This window comes from Stegastes partitus, unplaced genomic scaffold, assembly GCF_000690725.1.
Source record: "Stegastes partitus isolate 25-593 unplaced genomic scaffold, Stegastes_partitus-1.0.2 Scaffold207, whole genome shotgun sequence".
NCBI classification, from domain to species: domain Eukaryota; kingdom Metazoa; phylum Chordata; class Actinopteri; family Pomacentridae; genus Stegastes; species Stegastes partitus.
This window is the reverse complement of record NW_007577938.1, coordinates 355,790-373,533: the sequence shown is the minus strand read 5'-3', so window position 1 is coordinate 373,533 and position 17,744 is coordinate 355,790. Positions and strand designations below refer to the sequence as shown.

Sequence of the window (17,744 nt, the reverse complement as noted above, 5' to 3'; positions counted from 1 at the left end):
TAACTTCACAGCAACGGAGACGGAGACGGGACCAGGTCAGATTAATGAGACTCAACAGGAACGAATCAGAAGTTTAGTTTGTTGTTCAGGAGTCGTTCCTCTGAGGTAATGAAAGCATCAAACAGCATCAGGACCTGACAGCGGGCCACACTGTGGACTTGTGCTCAGACAGGTGAGTTTGTCAGCTGCAGGTGAGTCAGCTGTTCTCCACCTGCGCTGCTCGGCTGTCGATGCCGCTTATCGCTCTGCTTTAAGGTTTGTTACCGGTGATAATGACGGGAATCATCACTGGGAGCTGTGTGTTGACGTTGGGTGGATCGGTCTCTCTGTAAGGCCTCATAAACTCTGGAGTTTATTTACTTATAAGGCTGGTTTTTACAGCCATGCATCACCTTAACACGGTCTAACTGCATGACCGGGTCACACTGCAGGCCTTGTTTTTATTGAGCTCAGAAAATCCATTTTTATTCACTGTGCAACCTGGAATAACCTGCAGGACAATCTGGACTCACGTTATCCTTCAGGTTAGTGCAGGATTTGAATTTCAGCTCATTTTACTTCTACCTGTTCTTGTTTTAGTTGTTTCATTCGCTTTTAAAACTTCAAAGCTCGAATTAGTGTTTTATTATTTTTATTATAACGTCGTCAGTTTACTTTACAGTTATTCTAATTTTTCTCCTGTTTGGTTAAATTGCAGATAATATCCAGTAAGATCACAGAAAAAAGTATTAATTTACATGGTAACCATAAAAAAAAACCCCATAAAACCCACATCAAAAATCTGTATTCTTATAAATGATAATTAGTGTGATTATAAAATGAGACACTATATATTCATTTTTATTTTACAAATATTTTCCATTATTTAAAAGAAAACTGTGGATATTAAGGATTGATAAATGGTGAATATTGTTTTTTGTTATTTGACAGATTTTGTTTTGTTAGTTTAAACACAAAATTTAGTAAAATTACAAAAAACAATTTTTTGAATGTTGACAGTAAAACTGTAAATAATTTCCACATCAAAAATCTGCATTTCTATGAAAAGTAATTGATTGTTTTATCGTGTTTGATCATTAAATTATACAGTTTTTATCATTCTTGAATACTTAAAGAAAATGTTTAATAAAAATTAGCCTTTATTTGAAAGAACAATTGCAAAAAATTGACAAATAATGTTTTCATATTTTTTTCCCCCGTTTTGTTAAATTACAGATAATATCTAATAAAAATGACAGAAAAGAATAATTTACGTTAACTGCAAAAAACAAGCAAACAGGGTAATAAAAACGGTAAACAATGTCCACATTAAATCAAACATTTGGGGATTTTTTTTTTTTTTAAAGAAAAATTGTGTATTTTAAGGACTAAAAAATGGTAATAAAAAAGAAATGCTGGTATCTGACATATTTTTCCTGTTTTGTTAAACTTATATGTTAACCATAAAAAAGACAAAAACTGTAAATAACATCCACATAAAATCTGTATTTTTATAAATAGGAATTCATTCTTGATCATAAAATTACTCTTATTTTTTAAACTCTATTTAAATTCTCACAAATGTTTTTCATTTCAAAATGACTTTAAAAGAAAACTTTGTGATTTTAACAGATATTACCTGTAATTTAATAAAACAGGGAAAATCTGTCAAATTACAGTAAAAATGTTTTTATTTTTACCAAAAAAAGGATGAATTATTTAATGCCCACAGATTGTTTTTTAATGTATAAATATTAATTCATTCTTTTACACTGTTTGATCGTATTTTTTTTTTTTTACTGTTATTAAATCTGCAGTTTGTGTTTTTAATAAATAGTAATTTAAATTTTTATTATTATTACTTTTAACAATGTATGACTATCAAATGATAATGTTTTATTGTATTTAAATCAGAAAAAAAAATCTGTATTTTACTAATATTTTCCTTTCTTTTTAACGCTTTATGAGGATTTTAAAATTACAGATTCAGGCTGTTTTTTTAACATATTTTTTCTGGCACATGTCTTGTTATCTGTGTTGTGGCTGTGTGGAAATGTTCTCACCTCTTTGATGCTCTTCATCCAGTTCTGGATGTTTTCGAAGGACTTCTCGTCTGTGATGTCGTACACCAGGATGATGCCCTGAAACACACACAGAGGTTTAAGGAGGCGCTCGGCGGCAGTGGCCTGACTATCGGCGTCCTGATTATCTCACCATGGCTCCTCGGTAGTAGGCCGTCGTGATGGTCTTGAACCTCTCCTGACCTGCTGTGTCCCTGCACGGAGCACAAACGAGTCAACAACGTCCACTCATGCATCTCTGAGCTTCTTTAAAACACGACCAGTGGAGGGAAAGTCAGAGATGTGGCAGAATGATGCATTAAATGCCATGAAGCGGTTGTTTCCAATTGGTGTGATGGACGATTGAACAATAAACTGTGTGATGAAGTCCTGATTTGGGCAACAGCAGGGAGGTTCCTCTTTCCTCTCAGGAAAACGAGTCAGAGGAAGAAGATATGAATCAGCGTTATCTGCTTCACCAAACAGCAACACAAAGCACAAGCAAGCCGCCGCCATGTCTTACCAGACTTGTAGTTTCACTTTCTTCCCGTCCACCTCGATGGTTTTCACCTTAAAGTCGATGCCTGAGAGAGCAGAGAGAACGGATGAAATAGCTTTTATAGGAAACGACACACAGCAGCACCGCCATAGGTTTGGTTTAAGGAGGTCTGGGAGCATCAAGCACTCCGCTTCCTGCAATCTACTGAAGTTTTCTGCACCAGTTTATGGTAAAAATGTCTGTATTTATGTAAAAGAAAACGATATGCAATCACTGCATTATTTCTTAGTTGAACAGTAGTAAGTTTGAGTAGTTTCTTAAAAAAACAACAAAAAACAAACTTTTTTTTATTTTAACAATTCAGGCCCCAACGTACAAACATAAAGCAACAAAAGTGAAAACCACCTGATCACTGAAACTAAACTGAGTCCAGCTGTGATTTCCAACCAGTCCAACTGCATGAACATGGTTCTGAAATGAGCTGACAACAGCAGAACCTCCTCAGTTCTGGACCTATGAGCTGGGTCTATGTCTGCATCATGGCTCCACATGGAAAAGAACTGGACAGAGGAGGAGAAACATCTGATAGTTAGACTTCACAAAAATGGAAACGGATCCAGGAAGATCAAGGAAACATCAGTGAACCACAGCAGTAAGCAGGAGGTCCAGAAGGAGCCACAGTGGCACTGATCAGGGCTGCAGTGGTCGTCCTCCTACAATGACTCCACAGACAGCTGCTTCAGACTTGGTTCAGGAGTTTTATAAAGAAAATCTGAGTTTCTGTGAAGCTCAGACAGTGTGAAGAACATCAACCTCTATGGACGGGGTACGAGAAACGCATTCGTTCTTGCTGTTTGGTACAAAAAGCAAGTTTTGTTAAAAGGCATGAAAATCCAGTTGTTGAATGCTGGAGAACATTCTCTGGTCAGATGGAGATCAATGTGTTGGGCTCAGATGGAGTCCAGATGTTTGGTGTGAACCTGACCAGGACCACCACAGTGGATGCATCGTCCTGACAGTGAAGCGCGGAGGTGGCAGCATCATGATATGGAGCTGCATGAGGGCAGAAGGTGTTGATGACATTTATAGATGGATGTCTGAGGATAAACCAGAATACTGGCTGATAAGATGAAGAAGAGGAAAACTCCAGCAGGAGAACCATCTAAAGAGCAAAAGAGTTTGTAGAGAACTCATTTTAACCTCTCTGAGTGCGTCTGTGTCACTTTTTTGGATCATAGTTAGTTTACGTACAAACTGCCGGACTTTCGTTCGCTCATGTTCATGACTTTCTGCACATTCCAAACATATCTCACATATCTGCGTCAGATAAGCTGAAGAGAAACGAATCAATCCGCCTCACTGGGATGGAAACTGGTCACTGTCATGGTCGCCTCGACGGACGAGCTGACAGACAGACAGACAGACAGAGGAGGGAGCAGAAAACCGTGCATGCCAGAGAGCCAGCCATTCTTCTGGGAACGTGGAGATGTTAAAAGAGATAGGAATGAGGGTGGGTGGACCTTCTGAGCGCCCAGAGAGGAATGAGATCTGAGGGGGAGATGGGGGAGAGGGTCACGGTGGGGGGGAGAGAGACAGCGCTCACATTCAACCAGGAGCAGGAAAAATAAAAAAAAGAAAAGAGAAAAGAAACAGAAGGACAAACGGGCGACTAGTTGGGGCATGAAATCAGCCTGAGAAACCAGTTTTTTAAAACCGACAACAAACAAGAATCCGTAAATGTCAGCGAACGTTCGTGCGTAAAGTTTGGTGCAGAAATGAAAATGTCGCAGGAGATAATTCACACAGAAAGCCTCGGACACGTACCGATGGTGGAGATATACGTGGAGTTGAAGTTGTCCTCAGCAAAGCGGATGATCAGACATGTTTTGCCCACTCCGCTGTCCCCGATCAGCAGCAGTTTGAAGAGGAAATCATACTTTTTCGCCATGGTCGGAGCTTTTCTTTATTTTTACGCAGAGCGCAAAAAAAAAAAAGTTTCTCTTTACTTCTTTAAATCTTATTTCCTTCCTTCCTTGCCGTTAAAAACAAAGTTCCTGATCCACTCTTTCCTCCTTTTTTCCCCTTCTTCTTCTCTTCCCTCTCTCAGATTTGTCACCGGTAAATTCCGATCCCCCTCAGAGTTTGGTTAAAGAAACAAACTCCATCCAAAAGTCGAACCGTCCGCCGCAGATCAGTTACGCGTTCATCCTGCTGCCCTGGTACAGTTAAAACCCCTCTGGTTACGGACGCCGAGGCGTTTTTTCAGCCTGCAAACAGAAAAAAAAAAAAAAAGAAAAAAGACGTCGCTGTCGGCCCAAATCCCACATCGGCTGGAAGGCTACGTAGTGTGGAAGTGCTTCATGGGAGTATTTGGAGCTGCAGGGGCGCAGCTCGGACACCAGAGGGCCGCATCTGACCACAAACGCCCCTCTACGGCTCACGTGGGGGCAAATAAGGAGGATTTCCTGCAATAAAAGTTGGTAATCACGTTATAAAAACCCCAATAAAAGCATGAAAAATCGAATTTTGCCGATTCTGGATGGATTCAGGTCTGGACTCAACAACTTCAGAGTAAAAAATGTCAAATAAATGCAAAGATATAGTTAAAATTCATCATAAACATCAAGATTGTGTGATTTCCAGCCTGAAGAAACCTGTTGGTGAATTTAAAAAAAAGCTAAAAATCACTATAAATCAGATTTTGGTCACTTGAGGTCATTTTCTGTTCCACAGTTTACCTGAAAAATATTCATCCCAAAGCCCAATCTGAATTTAAAGTGAATTTTTATTTGACCAACAGGTTTCTTCAGCCTGGAATCGACATAAACAAGAGACAAAAGACCGTAAGACGTCATGCTAAAGATGTTCATGATAAATTTTAACTATTTTTGATGTTTTGTTTTTGTTAAAAATGTCCAAAATCATTCCTATTTTAGTTCCCCTACAGATTCCAAATGGGAAATCAGGTACGGACTCTGGCTGGGCGACGATTTCAAAGTAAAAGAAAAATGAAAAAAAATAAAATAAATACATATAAGTAGTTAAAATTCTTCACTAACATCTAAACAGAATGTTTTACTGTCTTTTGTTTCTTGTTTATGTCAGTTTGAACCTGTGGGTCACATAAAACTTCACCATAAACTAGAATTACGTTTATTTAAGTGTGATTTTATCTAAACGTTCTTCACCTTTATGCCAAATTTTGATTTACAGCAACGTTTTATTTGAGCAGCTGTGGCTGGAAACGACACAAACAAGAGACAAAACACAGTAAGACGTAGCGTTAGATACGTTATCGATGAATTTCAACTATTTTTATGTTGTTGTTTCTTTACAATTTTACATAAATACCTTGTCCAAAATTATTCATACCCCTGAAATGGTCACAAATGTGCACTAAAACGTCTCTTTGCAGCTTCACAGAGGTCATAATATCACATGAAAATATATATATTTTAAAAGATTTTATGTTATTTAACAATTAGTAATAAAAGCGTGTAGATAAAACATTCTAAGGCCCATTAAACCTTCCTGTTTTCTGTTGTTCTAATGTGATTTAAACACTATATTGTCCCGTTAATGCAGCGAATCTGCTGGTTTTGCTGCTTTAGATGTTCAAAACATGGCGATAAGAGTTAAAGTAAAGCCTTGTGTTCACACTTTTGCATTTTTAAACACCAAAATGTTTCATCCTTATGTTAAATTCTGATTTAAAGTGAATGTTTGTTTGACCATCAGTCTGAAATAGACATAAACTAGTGACAGCAGACGTGTGCTGCAGATGTTAATGATGAATCTGAACTATTTCTGTTTTGTTTTTACTGAAAAGGCCCCAAATCATTCCTCCTAAAGGTCCTGGTGGATAGATTCAAGTCTGGACTACAGATTGAAAGGTAAAAATGTAAAATAAATACATAGAAATAGTTAAAAATTTATCTTTAACATTTCAAACACAACGTCTTACTTTGTTTTGTCTCATGTTTATGTCGTTTTTAGCCACAAGAAGTCTGTTAGTCAGATAAAAATTCAATATAAATATAAATTCTGTGTGCAGGTGATAAAGTTTGGCCTAAGACCAACTGATGGAAATGAGCAGGAATGAGAGAAAAGCTGCATTTTCCTCATAATTTGCACCAATTTCAAGGATTGTAAATGGTTCTGGACATGAATCTTTTAGTTAAAATGTTCAGAAAACAGATTAAATTGTTAAAAAATCCTCATTAACATAAATTCTTACTGTGTTTTATGGCCTGTGTGCGTCATTTCCAGTCAAAATGACCCTGTTGGTCAAATAAAAATTCAATATAAATAAATAAATCTAGTGTGCAGATGAATAAGTTGGACCTAAAACCAACCACAACATGGTGCAAATGAGCAGAAATGAGATAAAAGCTGCATTTTCCTCATAATTTGCACCAATTTCAAGGATTATAACTACTTCTAGACATGCATCCTTTAGTTAAAATGTAAAGAAAACAGATTAAATAGTTCAAAAATACTCATTAACAAGTCTAACATGAATTCTTATTGTGTTTTATGGCCTGTGTGCGTCATTTCCATCCAAAATAAACCTGTAAATGTACATTTTACCTGCATCATCTGGGTTTAACTGTATTTTGTGTTACATTAGTTGAAAGTTTCCTGGTATTTTTCCCTCCAAACTCACACCGTCACCACGCAGCGCCGCTCTGGTTCCTCCTCCGGATCTTCCTACATCCGTATCCGGGGCGCAGCAGCTGATCATCCGCTCAGAGTCCAGACACGCAGACATGCCTGTAAGTAACGTTACCGTCTTTACCGTCTCCATCGGCCGGTGAACGGTGTCCGCACCCACCGGGAACCGTGCGAGTCGGTGTGATATTCTGTTTAGTTCGCGTCTCACTCCGCGGTTTTGGTGTTTTTGTGATTTAAATGCGTAAAATGCGAGCAGACGCAATATGGCGACGCACGTGGAGCAGCGCAGCCACGAGGTGGATTCTCCCCCCAGGACGCAGTGAAATGCGTTTATTATGCCTTTATCAACTTTGTGGTTAAATAACTGAACCGTAAGGTTAAACATTCTCATTTTTTGATCCGTTTAGTTTGATTTTTGGAGAATAAAAACTCAACTTTACCAGAAAATCCAGTTTATCTTCTACAGCTGCTTCTATAAAGATCCTCCTCAGCAGTTTTACTTTCTTTTCTTCATCTGGAAACTGCAGTTAAACCCTAACCTTTGGTTGTCTGTTGTAAATCCTTTTGCTACTGAGGTGATTTGGTTGGTTTATAATCTACAATATTGTGGGTTTAAACCTTAATATTTAACTTAAACTTGTGTAAAAAAAAAAAAACACTTCTGGCTCCTAAATATTACGTTGAACTCAGTCAGGCAGGTACATGTGTTCAATAGTATTGTAGAAACCTTCATACTTATTTTAAGTGTATTTCTATAATATCATACTCTGCTTTTTTTAGAATTAGGACAATCTCAAGGAACCCTGTTGAAATCTATGTGGTTCTGGAGGAACATTTAACGTCTCAGAAGATTTATTCATGTTGTAGTGCTTTGATTTTTAGTGTTTATTTTGTGTTTTTTATTATTTAAATTGTGATTTTAATCATTTAATATCTATTTCTTCCCACTTTTACAGCACATTTAGCCTTGAAGTGTTGCTTTCTTTCAAAACGAGTCAGAAGTTGTCCACAAAGACCCAAATTTTGTCCAAAGTTAGTTCAAATTTATCCAACATTAGTCAGAATTTGTCCAAATTGACTGATATTGGAAAAGCCACTAAATGTTCTGCTGTTGGCTGCAAGAGTGAACACAAAAGTCTTCGTGCACTCAAACCACGTTGACTTGAAACTCATCCAAAACTAGTCAGTGTGCTCAAAATGACTTAAAATTTGTCCAAATTGACTTGAAAAATGTCTCATCCTTGAGCCAAGATCACTAAATATTGGCTGCAGGAGTCTTTATGCACTCCAACGTGAAAAAGAAAAGTGTAAAAGCTAACTGTAAGGTGCTACATTTCTACTACTATAGGAGACTTATTTATAATTTAGGGTGAAGCGCTTCTATTTTGTAGTATTTGAATATGTTTTTTTATAATTTAAATAATGATTTTAACCATTTGGTCTTCAGTAAAGTGTTGTTTTTACTACATGTATGGACCCTTGCCTTTATGTGTTGCCCTTTCATTGCTTCCGTCATGTTTGGGGTGTCGAATAAGGCAAACAGTGACGGTTGTGGTTGTCTGTGAAGCGAGTTTCAACCGACTCCTTTTACACAAACAGCTGCAAGGACACGACGTCTCAATAATTAACCGAAGCAGGTGGATTTGTATTCTAATATTTGGGGTGTTTACTTTAAGTCATGTAGGTTTAAATCTGTGTGGTGCTTAAAAGAACAAACTGAGGAATTATTTCAGGTTGTAGTTTCTTGTCTTTATAAAACTTTTTTGTACGTGTTTTAGAGACAGCATTTGTTATATTTTGGGGGAAATTAGGATATTTTCTGACTTTCTGTCGACAGATTTGCGTGTAAACGACTGTTAACGTGAATGAAAAGCTCCGTATTTGTGTCTCCATTTCATCGAGGAACATCTGCAATATTGTCCAATGTGTGTGTTATGTTTGGATTAGGGTTCACGAGTTAAGATGTTTTGCCATTTTAGAGACCAAACAACAGATCAATTAATCCAGAAAATCAACAAAATATTAGTCACCACTTTCCTCTAACTGAACTAAGAACCACTTAAACTTATTTTTAATCTGATTTTAAATTAATACACTCCCTAAATATTATTTCTCAACATCTATAAAGCACTTCTGTAATAAATAAACGCAATTACAGTCATTTTGTGTAACGATTCCCAAACTCTACTCCTGTTTTCTGATAAAACCAACAACATTTTTCCTGTAAGTCGGTTTAAAAACTGTCCAAAACAGGCCAAACATCTCAAACAGACATCTTAAACTATGTCTGTAACAGAGTTTGAGCGGTCAACCAATCATTTGTCAGCAACTAAGCCAAGAAAAATCAACAATTTTAGATTTTTTTTTGAGAATAAAAGTCTAATTTCTTTGATTCCACCTTCTTAAATGTGAATATTTTCCTGTTTTTCCAGAGTAAACTGAAGGTCTTGAGACAAAACGAGACATTTGAGGAAACGCTGAGCGACAGTTTTTCACCTTTTTCTGACATTTTTATACCGAACAACTAACAGACAGATAACATTCTCCAGATTACATTTGTGTTAATGTTTAACTGAACCCTTGTTTGTGTTTTTACCTTTCAGCTCGCAAAAGATCTTTTACACCCGAGTCCTGAGGAGGAGAAGAGGAGACACAAGAAGAAACGTCTGGTTCAGTGTCCTAACTCCTACTTCATGGACGTCAAATGTCCAGGTCAGTTTGTTTATGAGCCCAGACCTTCACCTTTATATTAAATATGGCTCATAGAGACGAGAGGAAAAGTGTGAATGCTAACTGTACAGTGCTGTGTTTATACTTCAGTAGGAGACTTTTTTTTTTTTTTTAATAATGTAGGGTGCTTTTATTTTGTAGTATTTGAGTATGTTTTTTTTACAATTTAAATTTTGATTTTAATTATTAAATCTTGAAAAAGTGTTGTTTTCCCGTGTGTACCGTACAGTTTGCCTTAATGGACTGCCGTCTTTCAAAATGGCACAAAATTTGTCCAGAATTAGTTAACATTGGTCCACAGTGACTCAGAATTTGTTCAAAATTTGTCAAAAGTTGTGCATATTGACTTAAACTCCAAAATGTCTCATCCATTGTTCTGGTGTTGGCTGTAAGAGTGAACACAACAGTCTTCATGCACTTAAACTTTTTAAAAATGACTTGAAACTTGTCCAAAATTAATAGATGTGTTTAAAATGACTTAAAAATTGTGTATAATTACTCAGAATTTGTCAAAATTTACTTTAAAAAATTCATTCATGAGCGAAGATCCCCAAATTTTCGCTGCAGAAGTGAACACAAAAGTCTTAATGCACTCAAAACATGAAGAATAAAAGTGTAAATGCTAACTGTAAGGTGCTAAATTTATGCTACTATAGGAGCCTTATTTATAATTTAGGGTGAAGCGCTTCTATTTTATAGTATTTAAATATGTTTTTTTATAATTGAAATAATGATTTTAACCATTTGGTCTTCAGTAAAGTGTTGTTTTTACCACATGTACGGACCCTTGCCTTTATGTGTTGCCCTTTCATTGCTTCCGTCATGTTTGGGGTGTCGAATAAGGCAAACAGTGACGGTTGTGGTTGTCTGTGAAGCGAGTTTCAACCGACTCCTTTTACACAAACAGCTGCAAGGACACGGTGGCGGCGGCCAGGAGTAATTGTATAATCGTTGTTTGGCAGCCGGCGGTTGTCTTTTTCCGTGCCGCGGCTTCACGGTTGTCTCATCGAATGTCTGTTGGTTTCGCAGGTTGCTACAAGATCACCACCGTGTTCAGTCACGCTCAGACCGTCGTGTTGTGCGTCGGCTGCTCCACGGTCCTCTGCCAGCCGACGGGAGGCAAAGCTCGCCTGACAGAAGGTACACAAAGAGCAGCTCTGCTCGCTTTAAATACACATGCAGCAGCAGCAGCATCAGCAGCATCGCACACCCACATGAAGACGCTTCACGCTGCAGATGGGTCTCACTGAACAGGGAATTTTCCACCGTCTATTTGTGTGCAGGAGCGTTATGCATGTTCATGTCGGTGGTTCTGTTTTATTAACTGGGTTTATATAAAAGCACATGTCTGCATGAGCCTTAACCTCCGTCCCTGTCTATTCACCACACTGAACCTGCCAGATTTGCATAATCCCGCCCCCTCACTGCCTCCAGGTGAACCAGTTAGAAAGAGCAGCTGCCTCATCAGGTTCATTTACTTTGTAGAGCCGCTTCTGCTAAACTCTAAAGTGTCTGAGCCACAAGCAAAGAGAGCAAATGTTCTGCTGCTGCCTGAAAGTCTTTATCCAATCAAACTTGACTCTAAACTTGTTAAAAAAAAAAAAAAAATATCAAAATGTGCTCAAAATAACTCAGAACTTGTCTGAAGTGAATCAAAATTTTACCAAATGTTGTGCTGTGGGATGCAAGAGTGAACACGAAAGTCTTAACGTGTCTAAACTCGTCCAAAATTAGTTTGTACAAATTGACTTGAACTCTAAAATGTCTCATCAACAACCAAAAAGATCCCCAAATGTTCTGCTGGTGCCAGCAAGTCCTTCATCCAATCAATCTTGACTCTAGACTTGTCCAAAACAACTCAAAGTCTGTTTGAATTAACTCAAAAATGTCTCATCCATGTTCAAATATCACCAAATGTTCTGCTGTTGGATGCAAGAGTGAACACAAGAGTCTTCATGCACTCAAACTTGTCTAAAATAACTCGAGATTTATTCAAATTTACTCAAAATTTGTCCAAAATGACTTCAGCAAACATCACAAAATGTTCTGCTGTTGGCTGCAGGAGTTAACATGAGAATCTTCATGCACTAGAACTCAAAATGTGCAAAATACAGTTTGACTTTTAAAAAAAACTCCAAAATGTCTCTACAAGCAAACTACAGAAGGTTCTGCTGTTGGCTGTAAGAGTGAACATGAGAGTCTTAATGCACTCAAATTAGTCCAGACGTAGTCAAAATGTGTTCAAAGTGACTCAGAGCTCGGCTGAAATGACTCAATTTGTCCAAAATGACTCAAAATGTGTACAGATGGACTTGGAAACTCTAAAATATCTCATTCACAAGCAAAGCCAATAAATGTTCTGCTGTTGGCTGCAAGAGTGAACACACAAGTCTTAAAGCACTTAAATTTGATTCTAGACTTCTCCAAAATAACTCTACATGTGCTCAGAATAACTCAAACCTTGTCCAAAATGACTCAAAAGTTGTTTAAATTAACTTGAAAACTCAAATATGTCTCATGCACGAGCTAATATCAGAAAATGTTCTGCTGTTGGATGCAGGAGTGAACACAAAAGTCTTCATGCACTTAGATTTGTCCAAAATTAGTCGAAGTGACTTCAAGGTGACTCAAAATTTGGCCAAAATGACTCGAAACATGTACAGAAATACTCAAAATGTGTACAGATTGACTAGAAAAGTCTAAAACGTCTCGTCCACGAGCAAAGCTAACAAATGTTCTGCTGTTGGCTGCCAGAGTGAACACAAGAGTCTTCATGCACACAACAGAAGTGTCCAGATTGACTTGGAAAACACAGTTTTGATGGTATTTTTTTCTTTTTTTTGGAGCAAAAATAGTCACTTAAATTCATCGACTAGTCTGTAAAATAGTCGATAGATCAATCGATAGAAACACAATTCTAAGATTAACATACGTTAATGGTTTAAACTCTCCAGTTTTGCTCTTAACGTGTAAACCTTTGTTTCCGTTTCATGCGGAGCTGCTTCATACAGTAAAACAGTTTGTTTTCACTTAAATGAATCTTGAATTAGTCGTTTCGATAAATCAACTCATCGGTAAAAGTCGATGGGTATAAACAGAAGCGAGCGTGTTCATATTTTTGTTTTTGCACTTATAACCGACAAACAAACTCAATAAAAATAGATTTTCACCACGCGGGGCTTCTCATTGGTAGATGGGCAGCTGTTATTTTGCCCCAAGGCCGCCTGCAGGTTAAAGTGGCCGCGGCAGCTGCGAGGACCAGAAATCTATTAATATAATTACGTTTGGAAAACACGGTAGCCGCCCCGAGGCTGACGCAGTAATCTGCGAGTCTGGGTTCGCTAACCTGACCGGGCCGCTCGCCTCTGTGTTGCCCTCTCGTCGAGCTCGTGGTGAGCGGGGTGTCGACCGAGGCGTACAGCGACTCTTGCGGTCGTGACGGGAATTCATCGGCGCTGATCAGTTTCCACACGATCGACCGCAAGCACAGATGTGTTCACCTGTGGAGCAGCTAATGGCTTTTGGATAATCGCTTCCATCTGAGGCGAGAAAAAAACAGTCAGAGCACATCAAAGAAAAAATAAAAAAAAAAGAGAAGGAATTACTACTCTCTCTATACTGTGCGTAATGTAGTGAGGTCAAGGTTCGTGTTTACCGCCTCCCACTCCATCCTTTGACTCGGGTGCCGTGGCAACCGAGGGCTTCTCTCGGTTACTATGGGCGCAGCTGCGACCCTTGGCACTTGTTTGGAAGTGATTCAGTCTTTGGAAAAGGCAGATGGCTACGTGGAGTTTAGCATTTCTCTTATCTGCTCGTCGGTGAGTCACCGTCACATCGACCTGCTGATCCAAAGTAAACATCAGATTCTACTTCCAGGTGTTTCTGCGAGGGTTGTAACGTAGATGATGTAAATATATAGTAGTGGAGCTTTAAAGTTTATTCTCAGCCTCAGAAATAAAAAAATGACAATAACATGAGAATAAATGCATCAAATACCAGAAAATCAATAAGATTTACAAACATTAATAGATGACTAAAATGACCATGTATTTGTGTATTTAGGATTAGCATGCGTTACACTACGGTTTATACAATTCCTAATAAGATAAGATAAGATATCTCGCAGTGGAGAAATTCAGTGTTGTCAGCAGCAGTACACACAGAGATACACGCATACTAGAAAGAAAAATCTACATACAAGAAATAGTGCAAATGTCAGGATAAAAATAAACAAAAAGAATAGTGCAAACATAGCATGTAAAAATTAGGATGTATAGAAAATAAAAAATAAAGAAAATATAATCATAATGTATAATATTAACAAGCTGTTGCACTGTTTTCATAGATACACTTGGACATACTTTCTTTTTAACTTTCAAAATAGATGTCATATTCTATATTTGCATATTTTTTTTATTGTGCTTTTAAAAAAATGTCTGATTTTGTGAATGTACTGACTTTATTGCTGCTAGATTTTCTTGCAATGACAACAAAAGCAATTCTATTCTATTCATAATAAGCTAAACTGCCACTAGAATAGAAGAAAAAAATAGTAAATAAAAAGTAATACTGGCAATTGCAATAAGTAATATTGCACCTGGAAATAAATGAGTAGATGAACGTTATTTACAACACTCTGAGTTGCATCAAGTGCTGATTGTTTCTGGTCATTTTCAAGTCTGTAGCAGAACTTGATCATAAAAGCTGATGTTACCAGATGCTTCAGTTTAACTTTAGTTAGATGCACATGTTTTGTATAGTGTGTGTGTGCATACAAATATAAACCGTACTAGGTTATGTTAAGATTACATAATATTTTAGTCGTCTAGATTTTTTTTAAAAACAGGTTTTGTTGCCTCTTAATTCAGTCGTGTTGATTTTCTGCTTTAGCCTGCTGAGCTGGCTAGAAAACAGTAAATCTAGACTTTTTTTTTGCAGGACTCTGGTTCGGCCGGTTCAACAGGTGGAGACTTTAGTCGGGTTCAAGCTTGTGCAAACACGTTGATGCATTTGTTTTCTATAAATCCATTACGAATGTCCTGATTAAACAGACATAACACTCAGACACACGAATGGAAAGCTGGAAATTCAGTGACACATCTGCAGTGTGAATATTTGCACGTTTAACCCTCTGAAGCAGGTTTGACAAGACATAAAAAAATAAAATAAAATTACACCATTTATCAGAATAGAAGCATCAGATTTTAATTATTAATTACTCTACCGTGCAGTTTCATGAGGAAATTTTACAAAATCTAAGTTTAAAATTGGGATGTTTCAACAAAATCGCCATTTTCTACATATTTAATTTAAAAATAAACAGTTTCTGTAAAAAAAAAAAACCCTAAAAGTTCTGCACTGTTAGTGACTCAGCTGTGACCGACAGTCGTATCAAAAGTTGTTTTATTAACAAAAAATGAAATTGCACCATGTGTCGGAGCCAGAAACTGAAAAAAAAATCGACAGAACTTTGACAGTACTAACATTTATAATGTTTGATTTTAGGTTTCATCAGGAAAAACAACCAAATCTAACTTTATACCTGCTTTCTGTACCTTGTTTTTATTTTAATCTCCTTTTTATTCCACTTGTTTGTTTCTGTTTTTATCTTGAACCCTGTAAAATGACTTTAAGTATCTAGAAAAGCGCTATACAAAATAAATTATTTACATGCGTCATTTAAAAAAAAAAAGTACAACAAGGCATTTGCTTTAACTGCATTCTATAAAAAACAAAAAATGCTGCACTTGTCAGTTTAACCAACAAGTCATCAGTGACTCAGCTACGAAAAACAGTCATGGGAGTTTCTGGTTGAACTGCAGAGAGGAACATAAAATAAAATGCAGCGTGGCTCAGAAACAGGGAACAGAGGAGGGCGATACATTCAGCATGGGGAAACGTGTTTCTACAGCTGATGAGCAGAGTAAGAAGATCGTAGAGGCTGTAAACATGGAGATAGTTAAATATGTAGAACATGTGGAGCCTCCATTTTTTACCTAGTGTTAGTAACAGCTATGGATGCTTTGAAAAATGTCGTTACGTCTCAACTGAACTGGAGTTTCTCTCTCTTTTCATCCAGGATGCTCATTCAGGAGGAAACAGCACTAGTTGGACCGGACGTGGTCGGATGCATTTTAGGAGGAAAAGCTTTGATGGACATCAAGCGTCACTGCCATGAACTGACGGACGAGCAAACCGAACCAATCATAACAGCTCGTCCGTCTCCAGAACACGCACACAGAGGAATGACCGGGCTGCTCGACGCCCCGCATCTGTTGATAATTCCAAATAAATGTGTTCTTTTAATGAAATCTTACATGTTTGTCATCCAGTTTGTCTCTTAGAGGGTCCTTTGAACGCCAGTAAAAGACGTTTGACCCCTTTTTAAAGATGAAACGCTTGTAGGTTAAGAAGGTTTCCGTCGCCCCTTCATCGACTGAGTGCACATTTACAGAGAGGTGAGGGTCAGAGATTTATGCAAATTCCCTTTTTGAAAACACTCGACCAGCTGCGGGGAAAGAGTTGTGAATCGCAAATTACATCAAAGAGCCGAGTTTTACTATGTAACAGCAGCACTCTGCATAATTGAATATTGATTAACGCGCATTAGAGCTGCGAACACATCCAGACGTTCACAGTATATCTGCGGAGTCGACAGCACAGCGCTGTACGTACTAATGATGATGTCAGGATTCCCCCTCGGTCTGAAGGAGGGTCAATTCAGGGAAAAGTCACCGTTTGCTTCTGAAAAAGAACTATTTTGTGACATTTAAATGACAAACAGTACAGTGCATTTGTGTTTTCTTGCGAATTTCCTGTAGAAATAATGTGCTTTTAAATTCTTGGGAGGAGAAATAATTTCCGATCGTTGCCTACAGCTTCTGTTGTGGTTCTGTGTGATTGCGTTGAGTTGCACACTGATAAAGACAACTTAAATCAGGGGACGGAGTGATGATTTAATGGTAACTTTGATGTTGCTATGGTGTTTTATTTCTTGTCTTGCTTGTATATTGGACACTAATTCCAAATAAAATCATAGTAAACATGGATGTGATTCTGGTGTCCCTCCTGATTATTGATAAACTCATTTAATCCAGAGTTTTTATTCACATTTATGAATTATTGTGTTGCCTGGGATGAACAGAATATGTTCATACAGCTGCCTAACTTATAGTTTAAGCCTCAAATTACTCCTCTGACTGGTGAACTAATGCGTCAGATGTTCTGGGTTTATATTGTTTTAGAACACTAGAACATCTGGAATGATAAAGAAGCTGCATTTTTCCAAAAACTAGCAACAATTATGAAATGAAATGAAAAATACTTTATTTATCCGAGAAGGGAAATTCAATAAATAAGTATAAGTATATTATAATTATTATAAGTAGTATAAATACTTTTAGACATTTCTGTCATTGGCTATAGATGGTTTCCACGTACGCCGATGACATATTTTTATACATTAATAAAGAATAAAGAAGCTGCATTTTCCCTAAACCTAGTAAGAATTTAAAGGAGCATAAATGCTGTTAGATATTTCTCTCATTGGCAATAGATGGTCTCCACGTACACTGATGACACACTTTTATACATTGATGAAGTACTTTCTTTTGCCGTCCATGTTCTCAACATATTTGGAACACATTGGCAGAATTTTAACATTTTTCCACCACAAAACTCACCACCACACAGCTCTAGAACAATTTAAAAGGTATAGAGGCTGCATTTTCTCAAAATTTGAGATAATTTCAAGGGTATGAATAATTTAATTTTGGACATGACGTTTGATAATAAAAATGGAA

At 37.4% G+C, this 17,744-nt stretch overlaps 2 protein-coding genes across 2 annotated transcripts in view; one reads left to right on the top strand and one right to left on the bottom strand.

Annotated features, from left to right (window-relative positions):
- rab13 (RAB13, member RAS oncogene family) overlaps positions 1–4,882 on the bottom strand; it is a 10,002-nt gene extending 5,120 nt beyond the window's left edge. The window contains exons 1-4 of the mRNA XM_008280694.1: positions 4,363–4,882; positions 2,563–2,623; positions 2,194–2,254; positions 2,043–2,120 (exon numbers count right to left, since the gene is read on the bottom strand). Of these exons, the coding sequence (XP_008278916.1) occupies positions 2,043–2,120; positions 2,194–2,254; positions 2,563–2,623; positions 4,363–4,486 (324 nt within the window). The 5' untranslated portion in view covers positions 4,487–4,882. The remainder of the gene's footprint in view (positions 1–2,042; positions 2,121–2,193; positions 2,255–2,562; positions 2,624–4,362) is intronic.
- A 2,354-nt stretch (positions 4,883–7,236) lies between these two features.
- Positions 7,237–16,996, top strand: rps27.2 (ribosomal protein S27, isoform 2). The gene is made up of 4 exons (XM_008280693.1): positions 7,237–7,313; positions 9,816–9,924; positions 10,972–11,082; positions 16,022–16,996. Exons 1-4 carry the CDS (start codon positions 7,308–7,310, stop codon positions 16,048–16,050), a joined length of 255 nt encoding a protein of 84 aa, XP_008278915.1. The 5' UTR covers positions 7,237–7,307; the 3' UTR covers positions 16,051–16,996.
- The last annotated feature ends 748 nt before the right edge of the window (positions 16,997–17,744 follow it).